Genomic DNA, 15720 nt, shown 5'->3' on the forward strand with positions numbered 1-15720 from the left:
GGACATTGACCTGCATTGCTGGAGGTGCATGAGAGATCTGGGAAAGTATGTACCCATGTGGTGGGACTGATTTGGTTAAGATTGTCTGGGACAGAGTACTTGTACAACTGCTGGAGTTGACGGGCGAGGGTCTAGCCTACAACCAAGAGTTTTTTTCTGGGCCTTCCTGTTGTAGAAAGGGTAGATGTAATAAGATGCTGAATAAGGCAGTGTTAGGCTTAATCCTGGCCAAACGCAAAAGCGATGGCGTGAAAAAAGCAGACCAAATTTTAAAGAATGGTTCACGGATATTAAAAAGTGAGTTAAAGCAGAGTTCGATATATCCGTCCGCTTGAAATTTCTAAAGACTGATTCGACCGATCTGTCTGGCATGAGATTTGGCACTTATTACCAGCCTGCTCTGACCTGGGACTTCCCTGAACTGAATGCAGTGCAATGTTAAATAATTGGACCTTTTTCTCCATCCAATGGGGCCCAGCATGGATGCTTGATTCCTGAAAGGGGAAGTGCGTACAGTAGGAGTTTTTGACAGTGATCATACTGGACACCATAGATATTCTTCTGAACTGTTGTAATGGTTTTGCATCAAAATTGCTACAACAATATCGATATAACTGGTCTTACACTATGTACTTTATAAAATAAACAATATGAAGAATATAAAATGTGCTGATATTCCTTGAATTTGAAAACACCTTTTGGTTTGATTTTTTGGAAATTGCCAATAAAAAAAGCAAGGGTACAGGTGTTGTTGGAGGGGACTGGGAGTATGATGCAATGATGGTATGGGGAGTGGGGGTCCAATTAAAAATAGGGCTAGCAGTACTTTAAAAAAGCAAATCTTGAAGTAAAAAATACTAGAAAAATAAACACAAACTCATCATTGTTTTAGGGTCATAGATCTACTTCACTTACAAGATGAATGTCCTTGATGTTCCAATTATGCAAAGAATTAGGACAGAGAAGTAGAGGTCTTTCAAAAATTAGAAGAATGACTCCAGTGAAGGGAATTCGTACTCCATTAGAAAGTGGTACAAATAGCTATGAAGAAGTAAAATAGCACATTTCATCGCTATTTCTATAAAAAGTTACATAGAAAACCGTTAGAAGCATGACACTTACTGTAAATTTTCTGCTGCCATATCGTCTTTCAAAAATGCGGAAATTATATATGAGCATGCTGCTGCATAAAGTGTCTTTAAGGTCTAAACAAATGATTCTCCCCAATACAATTCTCCAGATCTGAAAAAAACAAAAAAAACACCAATGAGATATTAGCTATTCTTTGTTTGGGATTTCTTAACAATAATACAATGCAGGTTGTAGCAATCATTAAACTGTCTGTGCAAATGGGTTAATGATGGAGTGCAACACTGTATATTTAGTTGTGCTGTTTGACAGCTTTAACCCATAGTGACCAACTTGCACCAAATGGTCCAATTGAGGCCAACTCTGAATTGGTATGACAACCAGTAAAAGGTGGCAAAGATATCTGGTGGGTCCCAAAAACATGGTTTACCAGTTAAAAATTAAGAAGACTCATTTAAGATCTTGCAAACAGCTAAACGAAGCATCACACATTGTGCCAGGGTTCAGCTTGGTTTAATCTGTTAGTTGTTTTTGGAATGGGGATACTATGTCTCCTGTTTCTCTTTTTTAATTTGTAAAGAGCTTTCGGGTATGGGTGTCCTGTACAGGAATTTAATTAATATACAATAATTACAAGAAAATATCATCTTAACAAAAATATATAAAATCATAATTTGAAACATCAAGCAAATCAAGTTAATAAAATGCTCTCTAAAAGAACAATAAAAAGCGTGAAACAACACTCGGGAATAAGTTAACTTGGTTTTCTGAAGATCTATGGAAGGAAATTAAAGAAGGAAAAAGACAGCTGGAAATAAGGAAAGCATTCCACACATGCATTGCAACTGCACAGAAAGTGTGGGCAGAGAAGCAAGAATGTTGAAATCTTGGGATATTCAATCTAAGAATATACTAAATGTTGTATTCATTGATGCACACAGTCAGGACTCTCAACGTAAGGCTGTTTATGGGTTCAGCAAACATCAGTGGTCATATAAGCAGGTATAATATGTATCAGTAGTCACAGCCACTGGCCTTTCATCTCTTCCCTTGTCAGGTCCCTCACTCAACTGCTCTCATGTAACACTCATACAGTCATCACATGGAAATTCCATGATGTCATTAGCCTGCTTACTGAGGCAGGGAAATGAAGGATACAACACGTCCTTCCTCTTTACACCATAGCACAATGATACAACAATGTTACACTAAACTATTCGCAAGACCCCTGAAATACACCTCTATCAGAAGGCAGGTAGGTTTCCAGCACAACAGCCTTATGGGTTATCCAACAGGAAAAAGCAAGCATGTGAACGGGCAACTAGTGAAGAGAAATACAAGTTGCTGAAATGTTGTCAAGCTGCCATAGGCCAAAAGTCAACCAATCTGCCAAATTTAAACCAGCTAGGGAAGAGGATTGGTGCCCCACCAGATAGCATTGGCTCCATCAGTCTATCATATAACTGCAGGATTTACAGTAGTGCTCATTTCTGACAAAGGAATACTTTGTTAATGTTTTATTGTGTTTATTGTTCACAAAAAAACCTTACAAAAACATGTATATACATAAATTAAAACAGAAATATAAACAGTACATAACGTATCACAATCATAAACTAATATTCATACAATTCATCCTATAAAACTTCACTTATTCTAGGTCAATGGATTTGTTTAGCTAATCCTATTCTTTGAATAAAGTGCAGCAGTGCCAAGATCAGTGCAATGTAGTGTTAAAAAATTGTTTGCATAGGATGTAATTTATTAAAAAATCTATGCTATGCACAAATCACCCAAAGCATAATCTATTTTCATTGAGGCCCAAACAATATAAAATTACATGTTTTAAGCTCAGATTCTTTTAAACAAAATGTACAATTAGGGAAGCATTTCCATTTCTATTCCAGTGCACAGGATTATCTTTAGATTACAACAATTTAAAACAAACGCATTGAGAACATCCAAGCTTGCGGACTAGCAATACACTGCAAATATAGGGGCATTTCCCAGAGTGTGTTATGAATCAATGATAAATCTCCAATTAGTTTATATTTGTAAATATGCATACATGTATCACACCAGTCGTATTGATGCTATTATTTTTTTAACTAGCGGAAAATTACCCATACCCTCTACCAAGGAAGTTCCCCACGACTGTATTACAGTTTCACAGATTTTAACATATGCATTCTGCACTCCCCATGCAGCATCCCCAAAGGTTTCATAGAGGGAGAATTGTGGTGGTGTCCAACAATTCGAGCAGAGTAGCAGAGTAGCAAGCTTTTCCCAAGTAATCTAGTGTTCCATGAAACTAAACAAACTCAGAATGAATCGCTGCCATGGGTAAACTTTTAGGCAGAGAAATAACAAATGTCCATATGAGTTGCTCTATAGGAGTTAAATCAGTATTAGAGGGATTGTTATCTCTCTAAGCCATACAGCAATGCTTGCTGGGACAACTTTGCTATCAAAAAACTTCCGAAAAGACAATCGTACATTACCCATATTTATTTGAAATGTGTCATTTGATAGCCCAGACATCTTGCTTTCCTCTTAATCAAAGCCATCAGCATTTTTTTTACTGGGCCAAGACATAATGGTGAAATCTATATAAAGGAGTTCCTCCACTCTCTCTAATTTATGGTTTAATAACCACCAACTCCTGGACTGTTTCTTCTTTCTCATAACGAATTGCAAGATCTTTGTTTTTTCTTCATTCATTACCAAATCATTTTGGGTCACATATGTGGAAAATGCATGCATCATTCTTTGAAGTCCTACTGTCGTGTAGTTCAGTAAAACAATATCGTCTGCGTAAAAGATCCAGAAAACTTTGAAATCAAAGATCGTTGGGGATAAGAAAGTTGCATGCGCCACATTCTCCCCCAAATCTGACAAATACAAATTAAATAAAAGGGGGCCAAAATACATCCTTTTCTCAGCCTTCTAAATGTTTTTACTTGTTGCAAGAGTGTCCCTTGTAAAATGTTGTCTAATTCTTAACATTGCAATTTTATGGAGACTATTCAATATGTTTAGAGTTGTGGGGAGATATTCCACGCTCTAAGTTTTTCCCAGAGGATATTACGTTTCACAGTGTCAAAGGCAAGTGACAGATCGATACTTGCTACATAGAGATTGCAGGCAATCCCTTTTTAATGGCCAAACAATGAAAAAAAATCCATGATGGCCCCAAGGAGGATGGTCCCCACCCCTTTCCTGAAACGCGTTTGGTTATGTTTCAAGATTCCTTTTTGTTCAACCAAGCAAGTCAGTTCCTTTAAGATCAAGGAGGAAATTATTTTAGCATCAGCATCCAGTAATGCTACTGATTGATAGTTTACTGGATCATGTTTGTTCCCCTTTATAAAAACAGGAATTGTATGTGCAAGGTTCCAGATTTCCAGAAATCGTTCTTTAACAATTCCATTAAATAAGATATATAAGTAAGAAGCCTACAATTCCGGATTGTCTTTCAAGACCCGATTACATAGACAATTTGGGCCCGGGGCCCGAGAATCACTACTTTTCTGGATCATGATAATTAAATCATCCTCATCAATGGAAAGTTCCCACATACCATGGTTTGGTTGCAAGGCCAACCCAGATATTGGCCGTGCAAATAGAGGAAAAATGTGCCAGCCAAGTGGGCTCCAAAATCAGGTTTTCTTGGCCATTTAGTTGGAAATGCTCTTGCCTATGGATTAGTTTCCAATAATTTTTGTTTGACTTTCTCATAACTCAAGCTAACACGTTTTCCCTTCCTGTTGAATTTAGTTTCACTGTTTTTTATGGCCACTTTATCTTTTTCATGCTCTTTTTGATATCACATGCTGCCCCCTCTAGACTACCACAGCTGCCTAACCTGCATTTTAATTTTTCTTTTACATTGCTGTATCTCTGAGTTAAAGCAAACAGATCTAGAAGGACGGGTCAGAGGCAGATAAGACTGGACACCCAAGCAACTTTGAATAAAAACCGGGACATTCGATAGGGTCAAGATTTCATCTTTATGGTCCGGGGTGAGGTCTTCCATATGAGCCTGTATAGTCCTATTAAATCTTTTGATAATCGAGATACTTTCAGTCGAGTCATTTTACTTTCCTGTTGTCAAGTACACAATCCAGTTATCCTAATGTTGGCATTAATATACCACCACCCCTCAAATGTTGCACTGAACATCATACGATCACTTAAATCACCAACCACTATTTTAAAATGAGTACAAGAATTTAATAGTTTCTCAGTAGTAAAAATAAAATCAATACAAGAATTCCGTTTTGCCTGGTTCCAAGTAGGTGTATTACCATAAAGGCGATAAAAAGTCCAATATTTTAAGGCCCCTGACCAACAATTCCCCCGGTTGTTCTGTTGCAACTGATATTTAGAAAACATGGAGATATCCCCCATAAGAGGATTCATGATCCAACATGCAATTAGAATTGAAATCTCCCAGCAGATGTATATCATCATGTGCAAAGGCTTCCCTCCATTTACAAAGCACCACATTTTTACGAATACACTTTTTAAAAATAAAGATAACTGAAAAGAGAAGTTTTTGTGATCTGTGAACTTGGGCTTTTGAAGTTAAAGTAGAATCAAGAAGAAACCCCAGGTGATACAAGTACTGGTGTCGTGCCTAAAGAGAACAAAAACAAAGTATCCATACTGTAATAAGAGGCTCCAGTGAGGATCGAGAAAGCAAATCAAATTCTGTCACTATGGAATTGAGTTGTAGTCAATAGAGAGAGGTTGATGTGCAGTGGGGGAGGGGCGGGAGTATGTTTTGTGATGGGGAGGTGGCGGATATGTCCTAAAGTATTGTGAGAATCGGGTTGCATTCCCAAGGCTGATCTGGTGAATAGTTAGAACATAATGTAATATAGGAAGCATGAGGTGCTCGAGAGTGCACTCTGGCAATCCTGGAAGTTTGGTCGCTTATTTGCACGGGCGTCTCTTTACTTTGTACCCCAAGCCAAAATACACAATGTACATTCTGTGACTGCTAAGCCCAAGCCAAGGGTGTCAGTCAAGAATAGATTGGGTACAAAGCTGAATGTTGATGGTGTAGGTAATCAAAATGGAACAGTAAAGTTAATGGCTTGGCTCCTGAATTTGTTCAATGCTATGTCATGCAAGACTACTTTAGTTCACAGTGAGGCAGGGTGGTGCCTTACTTGTAAGTAGGCAATCAAAGTACCGTAATACGTAGCCTTCTATAGTGGAGTAATCTAGTTTGAGCTTGCTATGTGTTCATTAGACTATGTGAAAGACTGAGGTGGATGTGCAACCCAACAAAGTAGCTAGGGAGAGGACCCAATGTCATTCCTTCTGTAGTCAGTGACAGACTGGAATCTCTGAATTATGTTTTGTTACTGTGCTTCTATTTACCATGAGCAAGGAGGGAACCTTTCGTGTCACAAGCCAACAAATATTAACACCAGTGAACCCAAAAATCAGACCTGAGGGGGCCCTCTGCCAGCCACTCAAAGTGGAGAGAATGGACATGAAGTATAATGGTGATATGGGCAGCATTCAGGAGGAGTTTTATGTCATAAATACAAATTTGTAATGTTCACAACTCCCTGAAAAATGAGAAAGCAGTTTTTCTTGCGTTATTGTTCCCTTTAATATTATGTAAAGTCTGGTTACCAGATTATATTTCCCAGTCTACTTTCGGATTCATGGCACCCTTTTCATAACCAAGTGCTGCTCCTGTGTTTCTTACTCATTTGGGTGTTATAGGGTGTTGGGGGGTGGGGGAGTGCTACCTGCCAACCTATGGCTGCTTTAAGGTGCTTGAACATTAGACATTAACGTTAAATTACATAATGAAACACGACATTTTGTGGAGGAAAAGAAGTATGACCATAAAGTACTCCCCTAGTACTCCACCATTGTTAAACAGTATATTCTGCTGGTCTCACACCATGTTGAGCAATTGCTACTAGCTGCACAATGCATTGTAGTGACCTCACTTGGCACGTCACTGCTCAATAAGCACCTCACCCATTAGTAAAGAATGCTCGCCTTTACTGTTCATGCTTCAATGTATATCCGTTTTGGCATAGCTAAGCAGGTTTTGTGCTCTTGCCTTTTAGTCTAAAGCGGCTTTAGCAGGTGGATGTCATATTACAAGGACTCTTGCATGCATCAAGGCAAGATGTGAAGCATTAGGGAATATAGTTACCTTATAAATATGTGCTACAATGTACTGCTTACTGATAACACTAACAAGTCTGCTGAATGCAACTGGCATCAAAACACTGTACAAGAAGGGCTTTGTCTCAGTCAGCAATAAAGCACACAGTGTGACCTTGCCAAGACTAAAAACACCCCCTTCCATTGGCACCCATGTAGTCCTAGGAGTATAAGATTACCTGAAGCTAGGAGCAAGGTTTCACTCACGCCGAAGCCTAGTGTTGCCAGTGGCAATTTGTTTGCTTACTGCTTTCACTATTAAAGTGTTCATCAATCCACCGGAATCAAGCAGTCTTTATTTTCCACTACAATTTGAAGGGAATAATGACAGGGGTATATACTTTCCCATGGCTGAAAAACAGTGGGCACTAAAATAGGTGAGGTTTGTTAATAGCACACCTGTAAGTAGACTCCACAAGGAGGGGTTTGGTGGTTCTCTACTAAGGCACTTAAGTGAATTTTGAAGCACACTGAACAAGTACCATTAGGAATAAATGAAAAGATCAAAAAAGAAATGTTAAGGGAGGTTTGGGAGCATTCCTACATGGATTATTGTGAATAGAAAGTATGCCAAATCATGCTTCCCAAAGCACCTTGGGCCATTAACACTGACCAAAAAAGTGTTGTGATTTTTTATTTATTGAAACTTTCTTAATTGGGTTTCCTTTTAATCAACTGGAAAAGTAGAAGAAAAGGAACAACTCAAACAATACAAACAGTACCTGCAGAAAAGGCGTCGACCCAAAACCCACCAGGCGTCCCACCCCTGCCAACTGAAGTGCCTAAACTCATCGCCGTAAAATATATTGTGCATATACAATGGTAGCGCACCAAAACAGTGTAATAAGTATAACTCTATCGGGATACAACAAGAACAATTAAGATTCAGCTGGACAGGTCGTAGTACCACCGGGTTATCCGGACTATCCACATAGTGCGTTCTCCGGATCTTGATTTAGATAACTCTGGTAAAGGGCCCAGTAGTCCAGGGGCCTACTGCCCTCAGGGAGAGAGGCAGCGTAGAGAGACAGGGTAGAGAGACTCTTTTCACACATACTCATGCTGTAAATCCATTCCTGCAAACAAGGATCTGGCCCCAACGGAGACCATCAACATTAATTTCATTTCACTCCTTGATTTCAGGTCAGAAAGGTGCAACAACCATAGATTAGGGGTGTATTGCATTTGAGTTTCTAGTATCTGGGTCATGGTCCTCTACACCATCTCAAAATGGGCGTATCGGTGGACAATCCCATGAGACATGAAAGAAATTGGCTGCCTCGAATCGGCATCTAATGCACGGAGATCTGTCTGGGTAGAAATTGTGTAGGTGGGCTGGGGAATAGTACATCTGGTGAATGAATTTGAAATGTTTCAGCTGAAGGCGATTGTTCATGGATATTTTGCGTGTCTGTGTGCCTATTTGTCTCCACTGAACTTCGGTTAGCTCTCTTCCAAGTACGGTTTCCCATTTTACCTTAAAGTTACAGATATGGGTGAGGAGGGGGGGTCTTCTTAGATCTAATACATTTATATAGGGAAGAGACAAGTTTCTTTTTGATGGGGGGGGAACTATAACATATTGAAGAATTGGTGAGGAAGGGGGGGGGGTGCCGGAAAATCCAGCCATTTAGTCCCAAGTACTTTGCGCAGTCGGAAGTATAGCAGCATTGTGACTGCTGTGCATTCCCCTTTACCCTTCAAGGCCTCCCATGTAATAGGGTTACCCTGCTGTAGGAGGTTGCCCAGTGTGTGTACCCCCAGCCTCTCAGTGTTGTCGGAAAATATTGTCATGAGTGAGGGGTATTCCAATGGTTCGGTGAAGAGCCAGCTCAGGGGAGAACCAACTTCCCTGCTCAGTCGAGTTTAGTAGTCTAGTCCAAGCTTTGCAGGTGGTAGCTACAGGTTGTTTCTCAGATTTCTCCACCCTGGTCGTTGACCCCAAGAGAAAACCCTTCATATCTTTCGGTGAGTGGTTGCCTTTTCAAGTAATTGGTCACGGAAGAACATCCATAGGATACAATTTGAAAGTAGGTACCAAGGGATTTTATTAGACCCGATACAATTTAGATATATGAATCAAATCATGATTTAATCTGCACTTATGGCGACAATTTACATAACAGGAAAAAACTTTTAAGAACACATCTATATAATAAAATTCATGCTATTCAATCGTTCAAACATTCATCCACACGCATCCGTCAACCATCAATCCACTCATACAAAACACCAATGGGTATTAAGTATAAAATCTATAAAAACCATGACATATAATTCATCAATTGGATTATTTATAGAAAGAATGTGAAATCAATATGCTTGGCCACAATAGGTAATAAAGGTGGCCAAAAAGTTGAGATGGGTCTCAAGAGTCTTCAACCACGACCTCATCACAAGTTTCTCTCTACCAGTTTCGACGTAATACTTTATTATAGTGACGTCTTCATCAGGAGATAAAAGTTACATTCTAAAAGAAAAAACGGGAAACAAACTCATGAATCCCATATACTTTGATGACAACATGAAATGATATATTAAAACCAAATACACAATAGGAATATCATTAAAAACCAATATGTAAACATAAACAACAGCCTGCTGCCACCCAGAGTACATATCTCTGAAGTAGACCGTAGGTGTCAGACAGGAAAAGTGCAACCATCATGAATTGATGTCCTAAAGTACAGTGGAATCGGGTCATGGACAGAAACGACACCAACAATTTTGAGTATTACAAACATGAGAACCTCTCGGATTAAGAGTGGTGAGCGTGAAGCAGATGGCTGCTCAACCTCGCTGGCTGCATTAGTGCAGAGTCTGCTCGAAAAAATGATGGCCACATAGTTGCTAGAAATTCAAGGAAGGCGGGCTGCATATTGTCCCTTCCTGTGTGTTCAAGTTTACCCAACTGGCAGAAAGGTTACTAAGATGATAATCACTAACCTTGGCATGGGAAAGGGGAGAGGAGATAGTCCATTGCTCCTTTTTATAGTAACTGGATTAACTGATTGTTCCAATTGTCAGTGTCCAGAAACTTGTTCCTGGACTGGAAATTGCTGAGCTCACAGTGGGGCTCCACCCTGTAAAGTATTGACATAATTGAGTACAAATACATGCTACGCCCATCCACAATGAAGCAAAGGTCTAAAATATCACATCACCAGATCTTACCTAATGTGTCCAATTGGTGACACAACTCAAGGGGTGAGTGTACTGGCGCTTACAGATGTTTCGCGCTGGGCCACAGAAGTCTGTTGCGTCCCAAAATAACAAAACAGAAACCAATCACTAAGCTATATATTCGGGTGAGCATGAGTCTTAAAAATGCCTTTTCAAGTAAGACATGCGGGAGGTCAGGTGACGGAGCTCACTACCACACAGAATATTGAATTTGTGCAGCAAGAAAGTAGGCCCACAAGTCAGGGTATTCTAGACCGCACTCTTTGTTGTATGGTAATGTCAGGGTATCGTAGGAGATCCTGGCTCGACCTCCTGCCCAGTCAAGACCAATCATAAGACTCTTTAGGCGGGTCCAGAATCCCGTTGGTGGCAAAGCTGGGACATTTTTAAAGACAAAGAGGATTTTAGGAAGGACCACCATTTTTGCAAGTGAAATAGGGGCCACCTAGAAAAGTGGTAAAAGGACCCATGCTTCAACCTTGTGCTCCAACTTCAATAGGGTCTCAATATAGTTAGCTCTATATAGTGCAGATGGAGAGGTTATCACCGAGATACCCAAATACCAGATGCCGTCTGGACAGCAGCGAACGCGTCGCCAATGTCAGCGGACTACGCTTGTTGTCAAAAGGAGTACCTCTGTCCTGGGCCAGTTGATCTTCAGGCCAGAGAGGTCTCCGAACCGGGTAATCTCCCCCACTAAGAGCTGTATATCATGCTTGGGATGTTTCACGTACAGCAGCAAGTTATCTGCGTATAGGGAGATTATGGAAAGGTGGCAGTATATTTTAACTCCTCTGTTGGCATCGTATTCCCAGATGGAGCAGGGCAGGGGCTCAATCGCCAAGGCAAAAAGGATAGGGGACAGGGGGCAGCCCCGACTGGTGCCCCGAGTTGGGAGTATACAGTCGGATAGTAAGCGATTCATATATATTTTTGCTTTTGGGGCCGTATAGAGTAACCGTACCCACTGCAGAAAGGCGGTTCATATGCCCACACGTTGAAGGACCTCAAAAAGAAAGGGCCACTCCAACTAATCAAAAGCCTTCTCGGCATCTAGCACCGCCACAATGATCAGGATCTCAGGGTCGACGTTATGTATGAGTGAGAATAAGCGATGTAGATTATTCTGGGTGGAGCGGCCTGGGATGAAGCCGCCTTGATTAGGGAGGACCAGTGCCGGCGTGTGCGGTAGGAGCCTGCCAGACAAGATCTTCGCTAGGATCTTATTATCTGTGTTATTCAACGATAGCATCCTATAAGCACGGTTATGAGGGCAGTCTGGGTGGGATTCGGGGAGTACACCATGCGTCCTGGCGGCCTCTTCCATATCGTGTGATTGGAGGATCAGCAGGTCAGCATATGCTTTATATAGATCAGCAGTTATCCTGTCCAAACCTGGGGCCTTGCCGTCAGGAAGAGAAACCATTACTCTTCGGAACTCCTCATCGTTGGGTGGGCGGGGGGTCATTTAGCGCCATCCCTAGGGCAGGGTCCAGCCATCCCAGTGCCACCCTGTCCAGGTATTGTTAGATAGAGTTGTGCCCAAACTGATTGGGAGGAATATAGTCACTTATAGTCCGAAACACATTATTGATTCCCTCCCCATCTCTAGATAAGTTTCCTCCAGAATCCTCAATTTCTGTTATAGGTTCCAGCTGGCGTTCGCGTTTGATCGCCCAGGCCAGAGTTTGGCTCGGGCGGTCACCCTCGGCGTAAGTGGCCACTGGAATGGGATCACCCAGGTAGCGCTCCTCTCTAGTCAGGTCGGGCCTCTAAACCCTTCATCTCTCGTTCAAGGGAGGATATGGAATTACATATGGATTTCAGTACGCCACCTTCCTTAGCCAGACAGCTCCCCCTTATATACACACCTTAAAGGTTTCTCATACCACTCTGGAATGTGACACCAAACCTACATTTACTTCAAAGAATGTTTGAAGATCCTGCTGGATCTCCTCGTGAAAGACAGCATCTTCCAGGGCGTGGGCTCTGAAACGCAATCTCATGTGTCTGGGAGGACGATTTGGGCCATGAAAACATACCAACACTGGAGAGTGGTCTGTGAGGGTTTGGGGGAGAATTCGGGCACTCATAATATCTCGGGCTAAGTCTGAAGTCACCATAAGTTAATCGATCCAAGAGGAACTGCCATACACTCCAGAGTAATAGGAGTATTCCCTAGTAGTGGGGTGTAGGAGTCGCCAGGAGTCATGGAGGTCATGGTAGTCAGCTATGGCTTCACATTTCTGTGTGGATTTCGGGAGAGCATGTTGAGTCGTTGAGGATCTGTCTAGTTCCAAGGAGATGGCTACATTGAAGTCACCAGCCCATATGAGCTCATACTTTGGTAATGTATGTAACTAGGCGGCACAGCGCAGATTGTCAGTATTCGGGACGTATATGTTGATAAGCAGCCGCCAGCACGCCATCTCCCCAGCAAGCAATAAGTACCTACCCTCGTCATCTCATTTTGAGCATGCAGTTTGAATTCTAGTGACTGATGTATATATGTGGCTACTCCCCGGGAGTGAGTCTAATGTGATGAGCCGTATCTATGGAGCCCCCATCCCGTCAGGTTGGGAAGTATATTATCTCGTGCTAGGAGGTTTCTCGCAAAGGATATTAGCCCCATGATTTTTGGCATAGTTCCAAATCAACAGTGCTTTCTTCCCATTATATGCCAGGTTAACAATGTTTCGGTCACATTGTGTCCTTGAGGTGCATCACGGGTACCCATGCTGTGAATTGTTTAAGATCCGTTGTGTGCATTTATACAATTTTCCCCGGCCCAATAATGGGGCCTTCGGCAGCGGCAAGCCCTTCCTCCCCTTTATGGCATTAACTGTATTCATACGCTTCGATAATTGGCACTTCCTACATCCCCAACTCCAAACAACAAGCAATATCTAACAAACGTAAACCCCATACACTACCACCCACGCCAGAAACAGCAACTTACCACCCTCCTAAACCTCACCCCCACCCCACCCTATGCATTCCCCCAAAGGCAGAGAAAGAAACTAAAAAACACAAAAGAACCAAACAGTATAACGTTTCAGTCAGACACGGGGAACGAGCGCAGCTGGGATAGCTCCATATGACAGAGGCCGAAAGCTGCGTTTGTTGCCTAATTGCGGCCCCCTTGAGGGGTTCCATGCACCTTACTACTAACTGTACTTATCCAGTTCATGTGAAGGTTTACGTGCGGTTGGAGAGGATTCATTCGGGACACATATCCATTAAAGTGGTGTTGGGAAGGAGCCTAGTGCTTTCCTTCATTACCAAGTTTCCCAAGTGCTTTAGAATTTGGCAAGACTTCTGTTAACTGTTTTCCAAGCACTAAAAGAGTCCAGGGGGGGGGGGGGTGGGGGAGGGTCACTAAAAAAAAGATAGTTAGGATTGAAATATAAGGTGCAAATAACTATTTAGATGAATATATTTGTAAAACTGTTAGAATTGTAGTTAGGTTTGCTCAAAGCACATGGTGAATGCAGCCTGTGCTAAAAGTAGACTACAGGCATTGCGTCACAGAGGCTAGCTCTTGCAGAGCACACGAAGTGGCTGAGCAGCTGTTCCTGTCCATCAAAAGCCCATGCAGATTAAGAATAGGAGAATGTACGTGCTCATGCTGTCATGATCTCTGCTTCCAAAAGGTCAGGGTTTTCCCAACTCCCTTGGAAGCAGATCCATAACCCAGGTTCCGAGTGCCAACCAGTCCCAATTGGGACCTTTTGGACCCAGTCCTGGCGCCAGTGGCACCAGGCTCATAAATATGCCCAGTCCCAGTGCTGGAAGCGCCGGGCTCATAATGCTTGGGTGGACTTACCTGCAGCAGACCATGCTGCTTACTTGCCTGCCAGTTGAGTCTCCGATCCTCTTCTGTTTGGAACTACTTTTCCTGTTGGGTGGGGCAGGAGCCACTCCCTAGATTCAGAACACTGGAACTCTTCTGGAAAGCAGGAACTCTTTTCTTACCTAGGCGTGGCTGTGGAAGGAAACACCTAAGCACTACAGGAGGCTATTTAAACCACACCCGATGGATGAATCTTGCTTTGCGTTATTCTGCATCCTCAGCAGCAGAACGCTCATCGTGTCTTCTGCATCTGATCCTGGGCCTAAGGAAAAAGGCTTACCATCCTGAATCCAGTCTTCAGCAACACCTATAAAGACAAGAAAGAACAGGTTAGCATTACGGTCTTCAGTGACAGCTCTTCACTTACCTGGTCCATCGGCTGTCACCAACGCCTCGCGCTGCATTCCGGCATCTGAAAGACAAAGGCTTACCTACTCTTCGTGCGCTCCGGAGGTCTTCACACTGCATTCCGGCATCGGAAAGACAAAAGCTTACCAACTCTTCGCACGCTCCGGAGGCCTTCGGCGCTGCATCCCGCATCTGAAAGACAAAACAAGGTGCGTTTAAAGACATTGGGGAACTTTAATACTCACGTGCCATTACTCCTTTCCACATCTAACCCAGTGGGTATTCCGGCACCCTGCAGCCGCCCCGAACTTGTACCTGCAAAATAAAAAGACAGTTAGAGCGCATCGTGAAGCAGGCAACAAGCGCTTACTTACGTGCTTCCAGGCGCTTCTATTCATCACACGGGCTCCATTTCAACTCACTTCAGCCCGCCATCCGCCATCGCCGAAACCCTGCAAAACAAGAGACATCATTACTAAAGACTTTAAAGACATTAGAATTACTCGAAACTTACCGTTGGTGCAGTAAACGACGGACAGCAGTCCTCTGAAGTCAAGAGGCCTGCCCCCCTTATCCAGTGAAGAAACTGGTTACAGCACCCTGCCTCTAGGCAGATGGAGAGCACGGCGTTCACTTACCTAAGACATCTTACCCTTCGAGCCAGACATACAGTGCACAGAGGTCCAGCCCAAAGAGCCAGCCGTGTGTTACACATCACCTTTGAAGATACGGTATACGCCCAGTCAAGACCGGCGCCTCTACGGGAATCAGGTGAGCATTACACATGCACACAATGCAACATTATGTAAAAATAAGGGTTTTTATGAGAATGACTGGACCAGATAAAATATAATTATATGGAGTGAAGAATATGGCGGGAAGATGCGTTTATGTATGAATGTTTATAACATAGCAAATGATGCTAAGCAAGAGCTACAATGTATTCCTGCAGAGGCAGCAGTATGTTAAGCAGGATTGGTCTAAATGTAAACCTGGCCATGCAACACTGGAGACTGCAGCATCCCTTTTAAGGAAGTCAACAGTTT

At 42.4% G+C, this 15720-nt stretch overlaps 1 protein-coding gene across 6 annotated transcripts in view; it reads right to left on the reverse strand.

Annotated features, from left to right (window-relative positions):
- The window catches only part of UBAC2 (UBA domain containing 2), a 1796755-nt gene that overhangs the window by 1606109 nt on the left and 174926 nt on the right, over window positions 1-15720 (reverse strand). For all 6 annotated transcript variants that reach the window (XM_069637022.1, XM_069637017.1, XM_069637016.1 and 3 more), the window contains one exon: window positions 1123-1242. In XM_069637022.1, the coding sequence (XP_069493123.1) occupies window positions 1123-1242 (120 nt within the window). The remainder of the gene's footprint in view (window positions 1-1122; window positions 1243-15720) is intronic.

Source organism: Ambystoma mexicanum, chromosome 7p (assembly GCF_040938575.1).
Source record: "Ambystoma mexicanum isolate Mex_15411 chromosome 7p, UKY_AmexF1_1, whole genome shotgun sequence".
Taxonomy (NCBI): Eukaryota; Metazoa; Chordata; class Amphibia; order Caudata; family Ambystomatidae; genus Ambystoma; species Ambystoma mexicanum.